The sequence below is a fragment of the Nicotiana tabacum genome, chromosome 15 (assembly GCF_000715075.1).
Source record: "Nicotiana tabacum cultivar K326 chromosome 15, ASM71507v2, whole genome shotgun sequence".
NCBI classification, from domain to species: domain Eukaryota; kingdom Viridiplantae; phylum Streptophyta; class Magnoliopsida; order Solanales; family Solanaceae; genus Nicotiana; species Nicotiana tabacum.
In genome coordinates this window covers 8,740,409-8,758,896 of record NC_134094.1, presented here as the reverse complement: position 1 = coordinate 8,758,896, position 18,488 = coordinate 8,740,409, and the positions used below count along the sequence as shown (strand labels likewise).

Below are 18,488 nucleotides of genomic sequence, written 5' to 3'. Positions count from 1 at the left end.
TTCATATTTCGTAACTTTCGCCGTATTCCGAGACGTGGGCCCCACGGACGATTTTTAAATCAATTTCGGATTTTTATTGAAAATTATAGTATTTTCTTATGAAATTGATTCCTATAATTTTTAGTGATTGTATCGAATTATTTTGGCTAGATTCGAGCCATACAGAGTTGGATAATCGAGGAAAAGACCTACCAGTGGATTAAATTGGAGCAAGTTGAGGTAAGTCTCTTGTCTAATCTTGTGAAGGAAAAATTATCCCATAGGGATTTAATTGAATAATTGTTGCTAATTGCGGGGGTTACGTACGCACGAGGTGACGAGAGTCCATGCGTAGCTACTATTAATACTAAAGTCCGGGTAGTTTAGGACTCAAAGCATGAATTATTTGTGTAAATTGTATTCTTTGTTTAATTAATATTATTTGGTATATATATATATATATTGTGAATTGTTAGATAAAGATATTCAAGGATGAAAATCTTATATGCTTGGTTTTATTTTTAAATTAACTAATTGCTAGGAGAAATTGTTCATCCTCCCGAATTTATCTTACAATAAATATTCTTATTCCGGAGGTACATAAGAAAATGTCCTCCTTTCTTGTGGATCGGGCCGAACGCCTCGGCAGAATAGATGCATCTATGGATCGTGTCGCTCGTCCCTCGGCAGTGTATACGAAACTCTAGATCGGGTCGTACGACCTCGGCAGAAATCGTGCTTAATAATAATAATAATTACACGACACTTGGACAGTTTATTGCAACTGGTAAAGCTATTTGATAAATTTGAAATTTTATTGAAGTTGAAGGATTTAATTAATAGATTGGAAATTATTTTATTTGAAAGAATTTAATTGATAAATTGAAAACTATTGAAAATTGAAAGAATTAATTATCTTTGCTTGTTAAGAAAATTATGGTTGTTCGTGTGAATGAGGCCAATTGATAAATTGAAAATTTATTGGAATTAAAGGAATTTAATTACTTCTACCAGTTCAATAAAATTATAGTTAACTCTGTGAATCGCGTTGATATAAATATTTATATTTTCATGATTATTTAATAGTATTGACCCATAGTGAGTGTCAAAGTCGGTCATCACGTCTCTACCTTTTCGAGATTAGGCTTGATACTTACTGGGTACACGTTGTTTTCATACTCATGTTACACTTGTTGCACATTTTATTATGCAAGTACATATATGTCTAGCGGCCTGATGGGCGCAAAGGTGTGGTTAATAATAGTGGGGACATAGGTGAACTGCATTCTGTATTACGATCCGCAGCCAACAGAGTCTCCTTCAGAGTTGTTATATTTTTCTGTCTAATTGGTATCCTGGACAGATGTTGTATTTTATTCTAAATTTCTTAGTAAAAGCTCATGCACTTGTGACATCGGGTTTTGGGAATGGTTGTGAACTGTTTAGAAATGTAATTGCTAAATTTTTTTATCATTTACTTTATGAGTTTTATCTTTATTATTTCATCGAAGAAGTTTTGATTTTCAAAAATACTAAAATAGGTAATTAAGCTAAGTATGTATTGTTGGCTTGCCTGATAGCGATGTTCGGCGCCATCACGATCTTAAAGGATTTTGGGTCGTGACAACTTCTATCAAAATTATTTTCTAGCAAATGAAAATCCAGCAATATATTCTTGTACTACGTTATGTCTACATTTTCAAGAGCTTTAATTTTGGACCATACCACCTATATATTATTATCATCTAAGTCACATCATTTCCCTTTTATCACTCCAAGTACTTGTTTTTGGCTGTTTCAATACATCTTATATTTAGTAGACCGAATTGTCACATATCTAGAATTCAAATTTCAAACTTGATTTGGTTTTGAACAAGTAAAGTTATTACTGTCAAACTTTTTTATAACAGTCTCGTTTGTTTCGAATTTTCTGAATACTATAGTGAAGTGCTGCTATAAATAACATAGTATGAAAATTGATTTCATAAGTACTTGGCTATAGTGAATGGTTATTATATAATGATATCGTTATAAAGAGATCTGACTGTATTCTTGTTCATTAATTTTTCTCGTAAATGAATTCTTATTTTGCTTTTTCCCGTTTGTGTTCATACTTTTCTAGGTTCTGATAAAATGAACTTTACCGAATACCTAACCCACAACAACATTAATACCTAACCCACAACAACATTGTCACCACTAGGGTAATTGATTGTATAGATCGTACTCATAAAAATTAAATTTTAAATCCGCCAAAAGGAAAAATTATAGATACAAGAAAGTTAAGGATGACAACAAAATAATAACTTCCATCCCTCAACTATAAGCCACACTTCCATCAGCTCAATTATCTACAGGGACACTCCATCTCTTTATTATAGATTTCATGACACGGCTTTAGTGATAAGTCAATTGAGCATCAAGGACCATATTCCAGCCATGATATTGGTCAGAGAAAGGCCTAATGTGCAACACGCCATGTCTAAGAATACAAAAAGTGGGTGGTCATGTACCAAAATAGAAAGATAAAGATAAGAAAGTAAGATAAAAAGATGCACTACTCATAAAAAATTTCTTGCATTCGGTGTTTACACCAAATTAATAATAACAACAACAACAACCCAGTATAATTTCAGTAGTAGGATCTGGAGAGGGTAATTTGTACGCAGACCTTACCTCTATCCTGGGGTAGAGAGGTTGTTTCCGATGGTCCCTCGGCTCCCTCCCTCCTAGAATTCCCCACCTTGCTCTTGGGGTGACTCGAACTCACAACTTCAACTCACTCTTGTCCTAATTTTTCTTTTATTGGCCCATCAGGCCTAAAGTCAGAAACTTACACAAATGTCTCAAATAAGTCTCAACTTACCAACTTCTAGCCATTAGTCATAGACTAACCAAAACTAGTCAAGTACATATAAAAATTGAAAAACCAAATAAATAAGGTTCTTTCTCTCAAAGAATCACATGCAAAGATCACCTTCCATATTTTTAAGCATGATTAGCAACATTAGATGCAAGACGGAAAGGAAATTTAATGGATGAGATAGCAAATAAGGTGATGAAATACAAAAAAACAAATATACAATATTCCAAAAATCTAAGAAAAAAGGAAACTTTTTCAATGGGTATAGTTGAAATTTATTGAAAACATATAGATAAGTCAATATACAAAATTTGAGGAAGATTCGAGGTGATTTGGACTGATTTTGTATCAAAATTCGTAATTAAATCGAGTTAGAAAGAAAGTTTTCTGCGACACATGTATCAAACATGTATCACGCATGTATCTCACATACACGTATACATGGATATACATGTGATACACAATTGATACAAATATGATACACAGTGTGATACACATATTTTTTTCACGTTCAGTTGAATTCACCAAATCATTCTAATGCACAGTGTGATACACATATATTTTCAATTCAAACCACCTCAAAACTTCACCAAATCATCCCAAAACTGAGATTCAAGCTCCTTAAGACGTACCCAATCTATTCTAATAACACCCACTCAAAAGAAAGGAAAAATTTGACCATTTTTTGATACAGATAGCTAATTGGCTAATATTAATAATATAGTTGGCTAATATTAGTAATATTTTATGAATTGACCAATTTTTGTAATGAGCTACTTATAAATGGACATAGATGGTAGTTTTCAAATTATCCCTCATTAATTTAATTTTTTCTTTTCTTTTCCTTTTTCTTTTAATTTCTACTACACATTTCTTCGCTTTTTTTATTTTAATCATATTTTTATTCTCTTTTTCCTATTCCGAAGAGTAGATTTTAAATTATCATGTAAATAATAAGTAATACCAAACACTCAATGTTATTGCTTTGGAATAACTATATTTTATATTGATTGGACTTTTTATTTATATTTATATTTTACGTTTTATATTTTAATTGAATTCTTTTATAACAAATGTTTAAATTTATTTTTATTTTTCTAAATAATACTAATCGCAAATTGAACATTTACTGTCCTTTTTTGTAATTTGATACTTAAAAGTATTTTTTTTTTTAAATCGACCAAACATAATGTGCTTGCAAAAAGCACTACTCAAATGAATTGTCCAAACACAAACTGTTATTTAACAAAAGTAATTTTTCAAAAAGCACTTTTCAAAATAAGTAATTTTTGACAACTTGGCCGAATGGGGTCTAAGCTAAGGAACCATTATTTCATATTCTACATATGAAATAATGGTTTAACTTATATAAATAAAATAATATACTTTCTACCTAAGTAAACATAAAATATACTCAAAGAAATTGTATATTGTACATAGTATAAATATACAATATACTACATACTATATACCATATACTATAAATATACTATATATAATCCTCTTATATCCAATGTTCTTTATTTGTATATAGGTAATAAAGCATCTAAATATATTTTGTAAATACGTATATTAATGTATTTAAAAATATCTACATATATCATAAATAAATATTTTGGTAGCTTGCCTTAATCCATGATACTAAAATATTGAATCACAGCAATGTCTCAGAAAATAAATTTAAGAATATTAATTTCTATTGATTGAATTTAATACCGAACAAAAAACAAAAAAGAGGAAGAAAAGAATACCATTGGCGTGAACAACAAAATTCATTAGCGATATTGTTGTTCTTGGTGGATTTGTAACTCATTTCTGCTTCCATGGATAACACGACAAATATTTCCAAAAATAAGTGGTTTGGGTGACTCCTCTAAGTGCTCAAACGAGCAAATGAAATTGAAGTGCAAGGAGAAAATAATATTATTTCCATGGAATTGTGGAAGAGTATCTGTTCATTCTCAATATGGTATGGTGAGATAATTGAATATTAAAGAGAATAAGTGTGTTATGATTTCTGAAGATAACCAAACTTCTTTTGAAAAATAAAATTACACGAGCAAGAGCATAGCTAAAGAAAAGTCAATACCAGGAAAATTTAGGAGCACATAAAATGATAAAATAATCATACGGACAGAAAATATCCCCTGATTCTAACTGCACATCACTCAGCTGAAATTGCAGTCATCTATATCTTCCATAGTCAATGCAGTACTTATATTTTGAGCAATCATCATGTTTCAATCAACCTACTCTAAAGCATATCTGACAAGAGTAGTAAATGAGGTGGCAGACTTATCCCCAGTCAACAAAAGGGAGAGGTGGATAACCACCCTCTGGCAGAGGTCTTAGAGAGGGAGGCAGATTGCCCAGCTTTGCTCCGGCATTTTCTCTGAACGCATCACCTGCTACAACCAAGAACATCACAATTAAACTTCTTTTGAAAAATAAAAGATAACCAAAAAGAAAACACCAAGAACATCAGCTGATTAATTGTGGGATGGAAAACATTAAAACACAATGGATATCAAGGTTAGATCTCAAGTATTTTCTGAAAAAGATGTTAAATCTGAAGTCACGGATGGCGCAGATATTAATGTTCATATAGAAAGAGTATATGCGCAAAAAGTGATGCATGCCTGGAAAAGATGCTGAACCGAAAGGTTGAGTATTTGGTACACTCTTTAGGTGAATACCCTCTCTCTAGTAGTTGTTCCAGAGAATTGGAACGAAATCAAAAGTTGAAAGCACTGACTTCTTCCCAGAGCTATTCAAATTCATAAGAGATGAGCAATCAACTACTCTCTCAATTCAACAGTATATCAATATCAAGAATTAATACTTCACAACTTTGAAAACTAATTCTGGTCTGTCAATCATTTGGAAATACTCCAAGAAATGAAAACCCAAAATTACTGGACAATAAAAGCTTTAAAAAGGTTTGGATATAAACTTTGAACTTCTTGAATGAGGAAGTTGCAGCATTACAAGATAAGTCCCCTGACTTCTGCACATTGCCAATTGCAAGAAATTCACAAAAATTGATTGCCTGGATCTACTTTAAAGCTACGCTTCCCAAAAGTTCTGTTACTTTCCTAAGATATCCCTTTGAGAGTATTACAACATCTGCCAAAAATAGGACATCTTTCAGATGAGTTCTCCAGTAATTGTTTCCGCTGAGCGGACTAAGACAAGTATTTCAGGAAAAGAGCAAACAACATCAAACATTGACTGCATTCCATCAGTTTTCCGATTCTCTTCCAGAAAGAGAAAACACAATAACCATTAGAGTGTTTCAGGATATACTGACCCACATATTTGTAATTTGAATCCAGAACACTTTCTTGACAAACTTTTTTATACAGACCCTTTCGATTCCAAAAGGCAAATAGTATTTGCCTTCTTAAAGAATTTCTTTAAGAACTTGAAGTGTGATAATCTTTCAAGTGACAAGCCCAAAACCTGATTAACATCTAGTTCATTATGATGAAAGTTGATTATTTGATAAGTATGAAACTGATTGTTGATCGGAATGAAATAGTGATAGTGAAAATTTTGCTTTGTCCAGGTTGACACCCCAATAGTCTAGGGTAAAAAGTTCAACAGGAGTTGGACAGTTATTCTTCCCTAACATGCGAGTAACCTCATAATTTGCCAATGGTTTATAATTACTCGCAACTTGCTCTATACTAGTTTAACTTTGAAATTCACCTGGTAGCGGGCAGTCTATAAACTAATCCAATTCCTTAGGGAAAAAAATTAATTTCTCTGCGGCTAAGGCTACCTCGTCTTCCAGCAACCTAGTCTTCTTAGACAAACACAAGTACTTGTGACAAAGTAAATAATTAAAATACTTTGTGAGGTCAGTAAGTCGAAATAGCTAGCATGATACTCAATATAGTTCTATGTTTAAGACATTAGTTGATTAAAAGTAAAATATCGAATATCAATATACGCAAAACATGCAAGAAAGATACCTGGAGGAATTCCCATTTGTTGCACAGTTTGAGAATTTTGCTTGGGATGATAATATTTGCAGGAGTCCCCATACTGGCAATACCCCTTTGATGCATGTAAAAGATATAAAAGGTAAGGAGAAAATTGTTCACTTACTTTGCTTAGACGAAGTATAGAAGATTTACTTCCAATCATTTAATACTATTAGAAAGGGAGTAAAACTGAGACACTTTCTCCTTCCCGCCGGCTTCTAGATGGTTTCGAAAAACTGTAGGGTCACTACTTTTCCTTCAGTCCTCTTTTACTTCTTACCACATGAGGAAAATGATGCTTACCTCTCTATGTATTTCCACTCATTCAACCCCTCTTTACACCTCAAACCAAAAATGTTATTAGTCCGCAGAAGAATGATATCGAAGAGAATCTCGTCAATAATGAATCATCAAAGTACATCAGTGTCTTGACGACATAGCATCTCTATAAAACATAAACAGATATGAAATTATGAACAGAAGTTGCAAGCACCAAATATAATTATGACTTTTGTGCACACTTTCCAGAACTACTTTCTCTCATGAAAGTTTAGAGGAGGGAATCTGCAAAGACGTTTTATAACAAATTAGCCTCCACTTTGCATTGAGAACTGAGGCACTCGACCTAGTGGAATGACTAGATCTTTCATGACCTCATATTCCGCTGCGCTTATATGAGCACCATCAAGCACCTGTTTAAGACAAAGGGAACAAAAGAAACTCAGTCCAACCCGTACTCACAAAGTCAAGAATCTGCTAACATCTCATGCCGGAAACTCCGAAAAGATTGAAAATACTTGAGTGCAACAATATACAAGTTCAGCTCCTTTCCTATTATTTTAGGTTTTGTACAACATAAGCAGTCATTATTTACTCCTAACAAGGAAGTAAATACTCTACTACTAAGTACAGAAGCAACCCAGGATCATTTTCTGAAATATTCAAGTTCAACTTAGTGATAGGCTGATAGCTGCTACCATTACAGCATAGGCATTAAGTCCTTTTATGTCATTCTGGAAGGTAGCAAACCTAGCGAAGATTAGGAAGAAACAATTACAGCTGGGGCAAGGGAATACCAGAGAAGAAAAGTTAAGAGTGCGAAAAGGAGAACAAAATCGCGTGAGAGAAGCCAGAATACAGCTTTGGAAGATGCCAAACTAACATTATCGATCAAAACAAATATACTACATATGAAACAGAACATGAGAATATAGAAGGGTATAATCCCAGAATTCTACCTTTGGAAGCAAAGTCCTTCTCCCTGTCATATACGGAGTCAGTACAGGTATCCTACATATGGAAAGAGCATCAAGAAACAGAAGAACAATTAGTTGCCACTGCTTCATTCTGAATGCAGGGAGTGGATCCACAAAAGACATTGTATCTATCAAGAGAACCTGCACATGTCAAACGAAGAAGAGTTATCCTCACATGTGATGATTACAACATTAATCGTGACATGATTATTACTTAAACCACCAATACCCATCATCTACCCAACTATGCCATCACAGCCAACAGGAAAATGTGAGTAGCTAACCCTCTGCACGCATCAAAGAACCTCCAATAGCTTTGAAAATAAACATCAAACATTATTAAAAGTATGATGGCGCTAATGAGAATACTAAATCACACAAGCTTAGTTTCAGCAAGCCATAGCCAACTTTCCCATTAATTTATTTGTAGAAACAAAATTCTGTCCCATTACCATCACCGGCCAATTACATACTGCTCCGGAAAATCTTTCCATCATAATGACTGGGTAATTCTTGTACTGACCCCCTCCCCAACCCCGTCACGGAATGTCGATGTGTCTGTGGGTGAGTGAAAAAGAGAACCATAAAATTTGAACTTTCAGGTACCCTAGACAATCCTTTAAAAGCTTCCTGCATTCTACAACTTCATGCAATGCACACTGCCAATAGTCAACATACATAATGCATATGTAAAGTATCCCCTACTAACAAATGAAGTCCTAACAAACAAAACAATGAGATTAATATTGCTTCCGAATACCAAACCAGATCAAAAAACTAAATTGTCTCCTCACAGCATGCAGAAGCAATTGAATTGACTACTTCCATAATTCTGCTAAAATGGCTTGGGAAGGGGAAGGTTACTATCTGAAAGTGTAAACATACCACTCCTTGCTCTAAAACTGATATTGGTACAGGAAGCCTAAGGTCAGTAACCAATCCCGGTAATGCTCGAGCGAGACAGCGAGCAAGTGTCTGCTTGATCTCAGTTGACCGGCCATCAGATAACACAATTTTGCGAGGATATTCTCTTCCATTGATAGACAAATACTCCTCATTAGAGCTTTCATCGTTGCCATATATAAATGACAAGGACGATGATGATATCCATGTGAAGAGTGAATTAAACATTGTAGCGAAAGGTGACAGCTGAAGAAAATTAGAAACACATACAGAGAAACCCAAAAAGGTTAAAAAGGAAAAAGAAGAAAATGGGGTTTTTTTTTTTTTTGGGGGGGGGGGGGGGTTTGAAGAGAGAACAAACACAATAAACATTGGTAGCAAGTTTCAGAAGTGTAGAAGGTTTGATGAGCAACTTACATTCAAATTAAACCCCTCTGGTGGACTATCATACCAAGAGTCCTCTGATTCAAAAACATCATAATTTGGCACCCCTGGTTTTCTTGGCCATTTTAAAGGAGCTGGTTCTGTATCAAGCACCTCATCGTTCTCCTGAAGTATTGCTTCATCCACTTCTTGTGGAGGTGGCAATCTTATAATCCCGGCATGGGACACTAAAAATCACATGCGCAGCAGGACTCAAAAGCTATTAGATCCAAAGAGTGTATGACTTACTCATACACATCTCTATTAATACTACTAATATGGAGAGTCAATGAAATTGTCATACCAGCATCAGGGACATCAGAACCTGAGGCAACAGCCTCTGCTGCTTGTTTTAGTGCTGCTGCACATGCTTCTGCAGATTTAAATCGATATGAATCATCATCCTCTTCCATGTCTGTAGGGCCTGATCCCATATAAGCTTGATTCGCTTCTTCTGATATTTCGGCTGAACACTCCATTTTCTTTCCAGTGCCATTATCAATATTTTCATCAGCCCAAGTAACTGAACGAGCCATTTTCTTGTAATTTGAGGATTTTAGAGAAGATCTGAGCGATTGTTTTTCACGTGCACCGTCTGATGCATATTCTCTTCCGGCATCAGACATATTTAGTACCTCAAGACTTTTGTTCCTGACATCATGTTGGCAAGGACCAGAGGACACTTCTCTGTTGTTAAATTTATCGACCTTATAACTTCTATCATTCGAATCTGTTTTTTCTGTTTCTTCTCCAGAATACAACTGCAAGACATCAACTTGCTTCCCCAATATAGAAACATCAGCATCCCCAACTTCATAGCTTGTTTTTGTTTGTGCTTCGTTAACCTTTTTACTTGAGACAACATTTATAGGAGCTGGTAACTTTGAAATGCTATACCCATCTTGAGTTATTATAGTGCTGGAAAAGTCCATCTCGTTTAGTATCATGTTTTTCTTATTTTGGAGTTTGGTCTGCTTATTCTTGAATCCTGAAAAATTACAAGTATTTGTCTTGATCAACAAAGGCATACATTAATTAATTAGAATATGAAGTCTCTTATTTTAAGATTTCAAATGAAGTGACTCCAGCAAGCATAAGCATGCAAGTTCTTTTCTCTATTAACTACATATGCACCTTTAGATCATTTAAGTTTTTTCTAGATTTCAAGTGTAGTGAATACAGCAAGCATAACTGCATAAGTGTGTAGGTTCTTTTCTCTGTTAACTACTACACATGCACGTTTAGATCATTGAAGTTTTTTTGCTAAAAGATCATTGAAGTTCTCTACCTTTCTTAATGTTGTTCAGCAGTGCTGGCTTCACACTTTGATCTCTCTGTGGAAAATAGCCTTCAATTGCGTCAGATGGACCCATCCACTCATCCATTGAAACTTCACCACCCTTTACATCCAGTTTTTCCTGAATCTTCAACTTGGATAATCCTAGTTCTCCATTATCCTTCACATCCTCTGTGGAATGCAAATGCAATCCCACAAATAGCTTCAGGACTTCATTAAGTTTTGCTGTATTTAAAGTATCGCTTCTCTCGTCTTGCAAGCTACGGGCAAATGCTCCACTGTTGACAACACAGTTTGTTGAACAGTACATGTATGCTTCGTGAAGATCATAAACTTTATGCTCCTTCAATGATATCCGGTAATGTCCCTTCTTAGGCCTTTCAGAAGGCAGACAGTTGCTACAAAGAGGATAACCGCACATGTTTGCTATTGTTCGTTCAGTTACTACATCCTGATAATCTCTTCGGGACAGCAAAGACCCAGCAGCAAAGAGTTGGTTTTCATCTTTAATGCCTTCAAGAAGACAGAGTTGCAGCTTGTGGATAGCATCTTTAACAGCGATGACTTCTTCATTTGCCATCAGAGAACTCTTCCCAAGTACTGATAACAACAAACTTTCGCTCATAAGTTCATAAACTACATGACAAGAAATAGATGTTGAAAATAAATCTCACCCATTATGCACGTTACAACAACAACAACCCAGTAAAATCCCACAAGTGAAACACACTCGAATTGGGATTATATATCATGACTATGCCACGGGAACCGTACCATAGTCACGATGATTTATTATTAATCGCGCCTAAAGCAAGCTACAATGTTTATGAATTATTTTCCTAAACTATCTTTGAGATTTGTTGTGAGATTTGTTGTAAGGTTACGAATTATGGAATTTGTTGTCCACAAACTCGTTCTGCTTTCAAAGTTCTCTTTCAAACAAAATGGAAACTAATTCATCTAAATCATCATCACAGACCCAAAGTAACTTAAACAGATTATGTACCAAACTTAAACTAATATTTTTAACATGCAACTTTAAAGAGAGAATGACATAAACACATGGCAATAATTTTTAATTATACAAAAAAAAGAACAATAAGAAAACTCAACAAAACAGAAGGATGGCACATTTCAATGACATAGATTTCACAAGACAACAATATATATCCATAAATACGGTAATAAAATGAAATAAAAGTGGAAGAAGTGAACCTTCTTTGAAGCTTTATGAATATATCAGTAAGAACCTCCAGATGGTTTACAATACCTTGTTGATAATGAATGCAAAATTGGAGATAAATGTCGACTCTTGACAAGGAATTGAACCAAAACGAAAATATTGCCAGAAAAAACCCAAACTGGACCTATGTTGTCCGAAACCCCAAAACAACGACCTCCAACTTTACCCGAAACCTCAACTGGTTTTGGGTGGAGTCTCGATGAGGAAGAAGGGTGATTTTTGGTGCTATTTTCAGCCGGGTTTGGAGTGATTCAACAGGAGAACAATGGTACTTTAGGTGAAGTTTCAACTGGGTTTTCTACAGGCAGAAGCTATGGTGTATTCATGGTATTGAATTGCTGCGTTTTTGAGTTTTGGAGTTTTCTTTCCAAACTTTTGTTTCTCGTTCTTCTCCTCTCGTTTTTTGGGTGATTAGGGTTTTTTTTCAGAGAAGAGAAGGGGTCTGTTAAAGTAAGTGAAGAGAGGATACTGGCCAGGCGGGTCGGGCAGATGGGGACTGGGCTGGTGCTGAAACTGAGCCAATTTGAAACAAGAAGCAACAGACCCTATTCCTCTTTTGTTTGATCTTTCAACAATAGCCACATTACTTCTAATTGAATTTGTTTTGCCAAAACGACCTAATTAGCATTTTAACTAATTAATTAAACTAATTGATTAAAGATAATGTATTTTTTTTGTTTTAATCATCCTTTTAACCTATAATTAATTCTTAAATTCAATTAACACACTAAATGAAAGATAAAAAATATTTTTGATGATTTATATGATTTAAAACATTTCTAATTATGCATGAACAATGTGAATAAATGTAACAAGAATAAAATAAAAATTCCTAAAATTCTAAAAAATTAATTACAATTATTTTTGGACTATTTTTAGGAGTAATTTCTTATGTGGGGCAAAAATTAGGTGCTCACAATATTAACTGATAAAGCTTAAAAAACTTAATATTAAACACAAATATATTTGAAACTTTTTAGAAAATTTATTGACTATAAAAAACTATCATTTGTTAAACAAAATTTGTTTTTATTATTTTAAATAAATATTAAGAAATAAATATTTTTTATCATTTTTATATTTAGAATATTTTCGTGTTTGAATATGATTAAACAAATTGAGTGTCGTAGAAAAATTAAATGTATGGATATATTATAAAAATAATAAATAAAAATTATTTAAAATTATTTTAATTATAAATAAAATATCTAGGTAAAAATATATTATATATTGTATAATATAGATGGTATTATATAAATAAGAGGATGTATAATGGCAATGACATAATAGACTTTTCAAGTAAAAGTATTATAAAATTTGGCCAAGATGACTTTTGTGATAAATAGAGCAAAGTAAAATAATTTTTGTGTAACAAAAAAAAAAGTAATTTTTGGGTAATTAACACAAAGTTGAATGATTTTTACATAACAAAAAGAAGGAAAGTGACTTTTGCGTAATAAACACAAAGTTGAATGATCATCCCTAAACTTTACTCCTAAATTACATTATTAGTGCTATTCAGGAAGTTAAACAAAATTTAACGACATTGTTTGGCAAATATTTTCTTGTCATTTCATGTGGTTTTTAATTATGTAACTTTGTTAAAAGAAATAAAGATACTAAATATGTCAAAGCAAGTTGAAGTTCATAAAAATTCTACTGTCCATGTGGCTTCATTTAATCACCTCTTGAATTGACTTATTTTACCTAAGTTATCAACATTTTCCCTTTATCCGCATTTAAGACTAACAAAGTGAGCTCAAGTAGCTGCAGTAAATGTGTCATAGGGAGAACTATTAATGATCTTTTAGTTCAAAATAAGCTCATTCCAGGACAATATAATTCTGGAATTTCTCATCACCTATATGAGATAATATCAATAGTTTGGTATAAAATTAATCTTAATATAATTAATATCAATAATCAAACAATGAATAAATAATTTAATATGGAAATTAGTATCCTACGATAACCAAACCACCTCTTACGACGAGTCAAAGTAGCAAGTTTATAAATTAGTACAAGTTACATATACAAATAGGGTAGACTGGCCTCATTTGTTTGCACTTAACGGAGGTCTGAATTTTAATCAACCAGATCTCAGATATTAAGTGTGTTGTTTTAAAAGTCTGAATTTTAACTATTTAGATCTTAATCATCAAGTGTTTTTTTTTTTTTACTTCACAACCACTTTAATGTGTCTGAATAGGTATGTATGATTAAGATCAATAACAAAGACCCAAACCCATTAAGATGTTATCATCCACATTCATTACTAACTGTTATCACCGCCTACCATTATAAACTACTACTACCACCACCACCACCATCCTCAAACATAGCCGCCACCACTACCACCACCCACCACCCCTACCGTCATCCTCAACCATAACCACATACTCATCCACCTCCACTACCACAACCAACCACCGCATCACCATCAATAACCATAGTCGGTATTGTCCAACATTATTAACTATCACCATCCACCACCACCACCCAACATTATTAACTATCACCATCCACCACCACCACCACCATCCTCAATCATAATCGATATCAATCACTACTAGCGTAACCTAGAACCACCACCATTTAATTAATTAGTATTTTATTTAAATTTTATATTGATTAATTTTTAAATAAAGATAAATTTGATATATTCAAATATTAAAATAAACAAACATTCTTAATAATTTAGTATTCAGATCTTAATATTCACATGAACAAAAAAAACAAACGAGGCAAGTAGGGGTATCCATAAAAATCGGACCAAACCGAGAATCGACCCAAACCGACCAAAATAATCGATGCTTTTTAGGTTAGGTTTGGTTTTGGTTTAGAATTTTAAAAACCAATCAAATTTGTGTTGGTTTTGGTTTTAGTCAAAAAATAACCGAAAAAATCGAACCAAGCCAACTATAAAAGTAGCTATTTAAATTTATTATTACACACACATGTATATTTTTATATAAAATTTCTAAAATTTAATGGTACATATTAGTCATTGTGAGCACCTAATTTTTGACCATACTTGAATTTTTTTCCACTCATCTTACCAATACGTCACTTCTCACTCCATCTTTCCCGCTCTCATCTTCTTACGCATGTCCCCACTCCACTTTTCCTTGTCCCCCACTCTTTGTCCCCCACACTTTGTCTCCACTCTACTTTTCCTTGTCCCACATGCTTGTCCCCTATGTTTGTCCCCACTCATAATGTCTAACTCATTTCTTCTTCATCAAAATTGCACCAAATAAGCCCCTAAAAAAAACGGAACTCAATCATTTTCTTCCTCTAAGAACAAGCATGAAAAATTCTAGCAATTGAACCAACAAAAAGACCTCCAAAACACCTCCTAACCAACTCTGAAAATCAGTCCAAATTCATCCAAAAATGCAGCTGAAACGCACTGCTTTCTCACTCAAAATTCAACCCCAAAACAGTTAGAAAGTCAACCCTTAACCTCCATTTTTGGACAGCCAAACACCCTACTCATTTACCTCTAGATTTCCGCCTTCAAACACCATAATACACCAGAAAAAGTTTTTCGAAAATCAGTCCAAAAATATCACATAAAATATCCCAAAAACGAGCTTATTTTCCCCAAATTGCAGATGCCAAACTCACCCCATTAACACCACGTAAAGCTCCGCTAAAAGCCCCAAAAAAGCAGCTGAAAATCTGCCCTGAAATGCAGCGAATCCAGCTGCGCAGCTGCTGAAAAACAGCTCCATAACACCCCAAATCGCCACTAAAATATACAAGTTCAGTCGAGGTTATGGTTTGAAGCTCCGTCAAGATTTTCGCCGCGGGTTTCAGTTGCGATTCAGTTTTGTGTAAAGGCTCAACGAATCTCTGCTCCTTATGTATTGAAGAAAATTTCAACTATTGAAAGGTTCATTCTTGTTCCTATTTTGCTCAATAACGTTCCAAATTTCATGCTTTAGCCCATTCCCTGCCATGTCTTATTGTTTGATTGTTTATTTCGTTTAGGTTAGTTTACTGAGTTTTGAGTTATTTTTTAATTACATTATTACTATTATATTATGTTAGATTTTGTTGTTAAATAAAATAGTTTGATGTAAATAATTGATGAACATTCGTAGTCTATTTTAGGCGTGATTAATAAATTATCGTGGTCATGGGTACAGTTCCCGTGGCATGGTCATGACACGTAAATTCCAATTCAGATGTGCATTTCATGTGACCCGACCTTAATTTCGAATAATAATAAAATTAGTATGTTGTAAATCGCGGGTGCGTTTCACATGGCGCGATTCGCAATGTGTATAAAAAATAAAGGAGTGCGCGTTATCGCGACTTGTTCAAATTAATTCCATAAATATTAAAAGCGGTTAGAAGGTAAAATTACACATAAGGTTTTAAAACATGTAATAAATCAGATAATTAAGCCAAGTATTAATTGTTAAACGACCGTGCTAAAACTACGGAATCCGGGAGTACCTAACACCTTCTCCCGGATTAACAGGATTCCTTACCCGGTATTCTGGTTTCGCAGACTTTAAAACAGTGTCAAATTTCTTCAATTTGGGATTTAAAATAAACCGGTGACTTGAGACACCATAAATATTCCAAGTGGTGACCTTGATTAAATAAATAATTCCATGTCGATTAATGTCACTTAAATTGAAAAAACTCATATCCCCCGGGAAAAAGGAGGTGTGACAACTCTGGCGACTCTGTTGGGGACAAGAACCTAGAACTTCTGGCTCAAGGTTCAGAATTCGAGTTTAGAATAACTGTTATACCTGGCTTTTGTTTATTAGCTAATTTTTTACGTGTTTGAGCATAATGTGCTAAATGTCATTTTTTACCGCTTTGATATTGCTTGAATTGTATATAGAACTGTTATGAAACCTTTCTTCCCTCTGAGTCTTCTGATAGTTAGTTATGTTGTGTTTGCCTACTAGCATCACAAAAATTTTGTCTTGAGATAAAGCCAGCTAGCCTATCAGCTTCTGGTGAAGGATTCAGTCACACATGTTTTGGCGGGAGAGCCGTTAGCTAGACAGTGTAGTTCTACTACTGGTGACGCTTGACGCTCCTCGGCTCGGGTTGTCCGCCCGAGTAAGCCATGTCTAGATACCATCTCTTTTAGGATTTTTAAACCTAGAAGAACAAACCTTATGCCAGATATCTCTCCCTAGTAGGTTCGCTTTATTTGCATCATGTGCATTTGACTTAGCAAACACTCGGCATAGATGGACGGGTTCTGTTTTAGGACAGGTATCTTGTTGAGACCAACATGTTCATATTTCTATGCTATATGTAACATTATTTGGTAGTCTTTACTCAAATGTTGACCGGATGTAGGATAGATTAATTGGACCGAGGAGAGAGAAAGAGAAATATTCCTCCATGTTTTCATAAAGTTCCCATTTTTTAAAAAAAAAGTTTTGAAGGGTTCTAATGTGTAAAATCACAATTTTCAAAATGTTTTTATTTATTTATTTTGAGCGAACTACGCGGATCTGATTCTCACCGGATGTGAGATACGTAGGCAAACCTCATCGGTTCCGGCCTCCAATTTTCAAAACAAAAAAATATATTTTTTCTTTAATTCCTTCTTTAGAAGTATTTCTTTGAGACATCAAATCCAAAAATTCAAAATTATTTTCTTCCTTTTTTAAAAAAAAAATTCTTTCTCCCAAAATTCAAAAATAAAATCCAAAAAAATATTTTCTTGTCTTTTTAAATTTACAAAAAAATGAAAATCCAATTTTTTTTTTAAAGTCTTTGTTTAGAAGAATCCCAAAAGAAAAAAAGAAAAATCAAAAAAAAATCTTTAGAAGTTTTCTTTAAACAAAAAAAAAAATCCAAAATATTTTCCTTGTTATGAGCTTTTATGGGATTATTTGTATGTGAGTAAAAAAAAAAGTTAGTTTATTTACTTTATTCCTGATTTGACCAAACTACGCGGGTCTGATTCTCACTCGATGTGAGATGCGTAGGCAAACCTTATCGGTTCCGGCCCCAATTATTTTTAAAAAAAACAAAAATCCAAAAATATTATCTTTTAATTCCTTCTTTAGAAGACTTTCCTTAGAAAATCCCAATTAAAAAAAATTAAAAAAAATATTTTTCTTTCTTTTTATAAGTCTTTAATTCGAAAAGAAAATCAAATAAAAATCCAAAAAGATGTTGTTTTTTTTTAGAAGTTTTTCTCCGAAAGAAAAATCAAAATTCAAAAACAAAATTCTCTTTTCAAAATTTCTCAAAAAAAAAAAATTGAAAACCAAAAATATTTTCTTTCTTTTTTATATAAGTTTTTCTTTCGAGAATTAAAAAAACAAAAAAACATATTCAAAATTTTTAAAAAAAGAGTTAGTTCATTTACATTATTCCTAATCTTCCTGAACTACGCAATGATCTGATTCATGCGGCGTCATGATTCGTAGACAATCCCCATCGGATTCGATCATAACCATTAATAAACTGACTGGAAAAAAAAGAGAAAAAAAGAAAAAAGAAAGAAAGGAGTGACAAAAAATAACAAAGAAAAACAAAGAGC

At 33.5% G+C, this 18,488-nt stretch overlaps 1 protein-coding gene across 19 annotated transcripts; it reads right to left on the bottom strand.

The window, feature by feature from the left end:
- Window positions 1–4,928: 4,928 nt before the first annotated feature.
- LOC107793617 (putative RNA polymerase II subunit B1 CTD phosphatase RPAP2 homolog) lies at window positions 4,929–12,421 on the bottom strand. Of its 19 annotated transcripts, none has more exons than XR_012699118.1 (10): window positions 11,926–12,421; window positions 10,702–11,310; window positions 9,718–10,401; window positions 9,408–9,601; window positions 8,973–9,236; window positions 8,070–8,228; window positions 6,820–7,523; window positions 5,831–5,968; window positions 5,482–5,609; window positions 4,929–5,247 (listed from the first exon to the last, which is right to left on the bottom strand). XR_012699118.1 is itself a non-coding variant. In XM_075230498.1 (7 exons), exons 2-7 carry the CDS (start codon window positions 11,288–11,290, stop codon window positions 7,419–7,421), a joined length of 1,995 nt encoding a protein of 664 aa, XP_075086599.1. In that variant the 5' UTR covers window positions 11,291–11,310; window positions 11,926–12,421; the 3' UTR covers window positions 4,929–7,418. The 19 variants fall into 19 exon arrangements, 4 of the variants coding, with proteins under 4 accessions (XP_075086599.1, XP_075086600.1, XP_075086601.1 ...); XR_012699120.1 differs by having other exon boundaries at window positions 11,981–12,373; XR_012699117.1 differs by having other exon boundaries at window positions 5,482–5,968.
- Window positions 12,422–18,488: the final 6,067 nt, after the last annotated feature.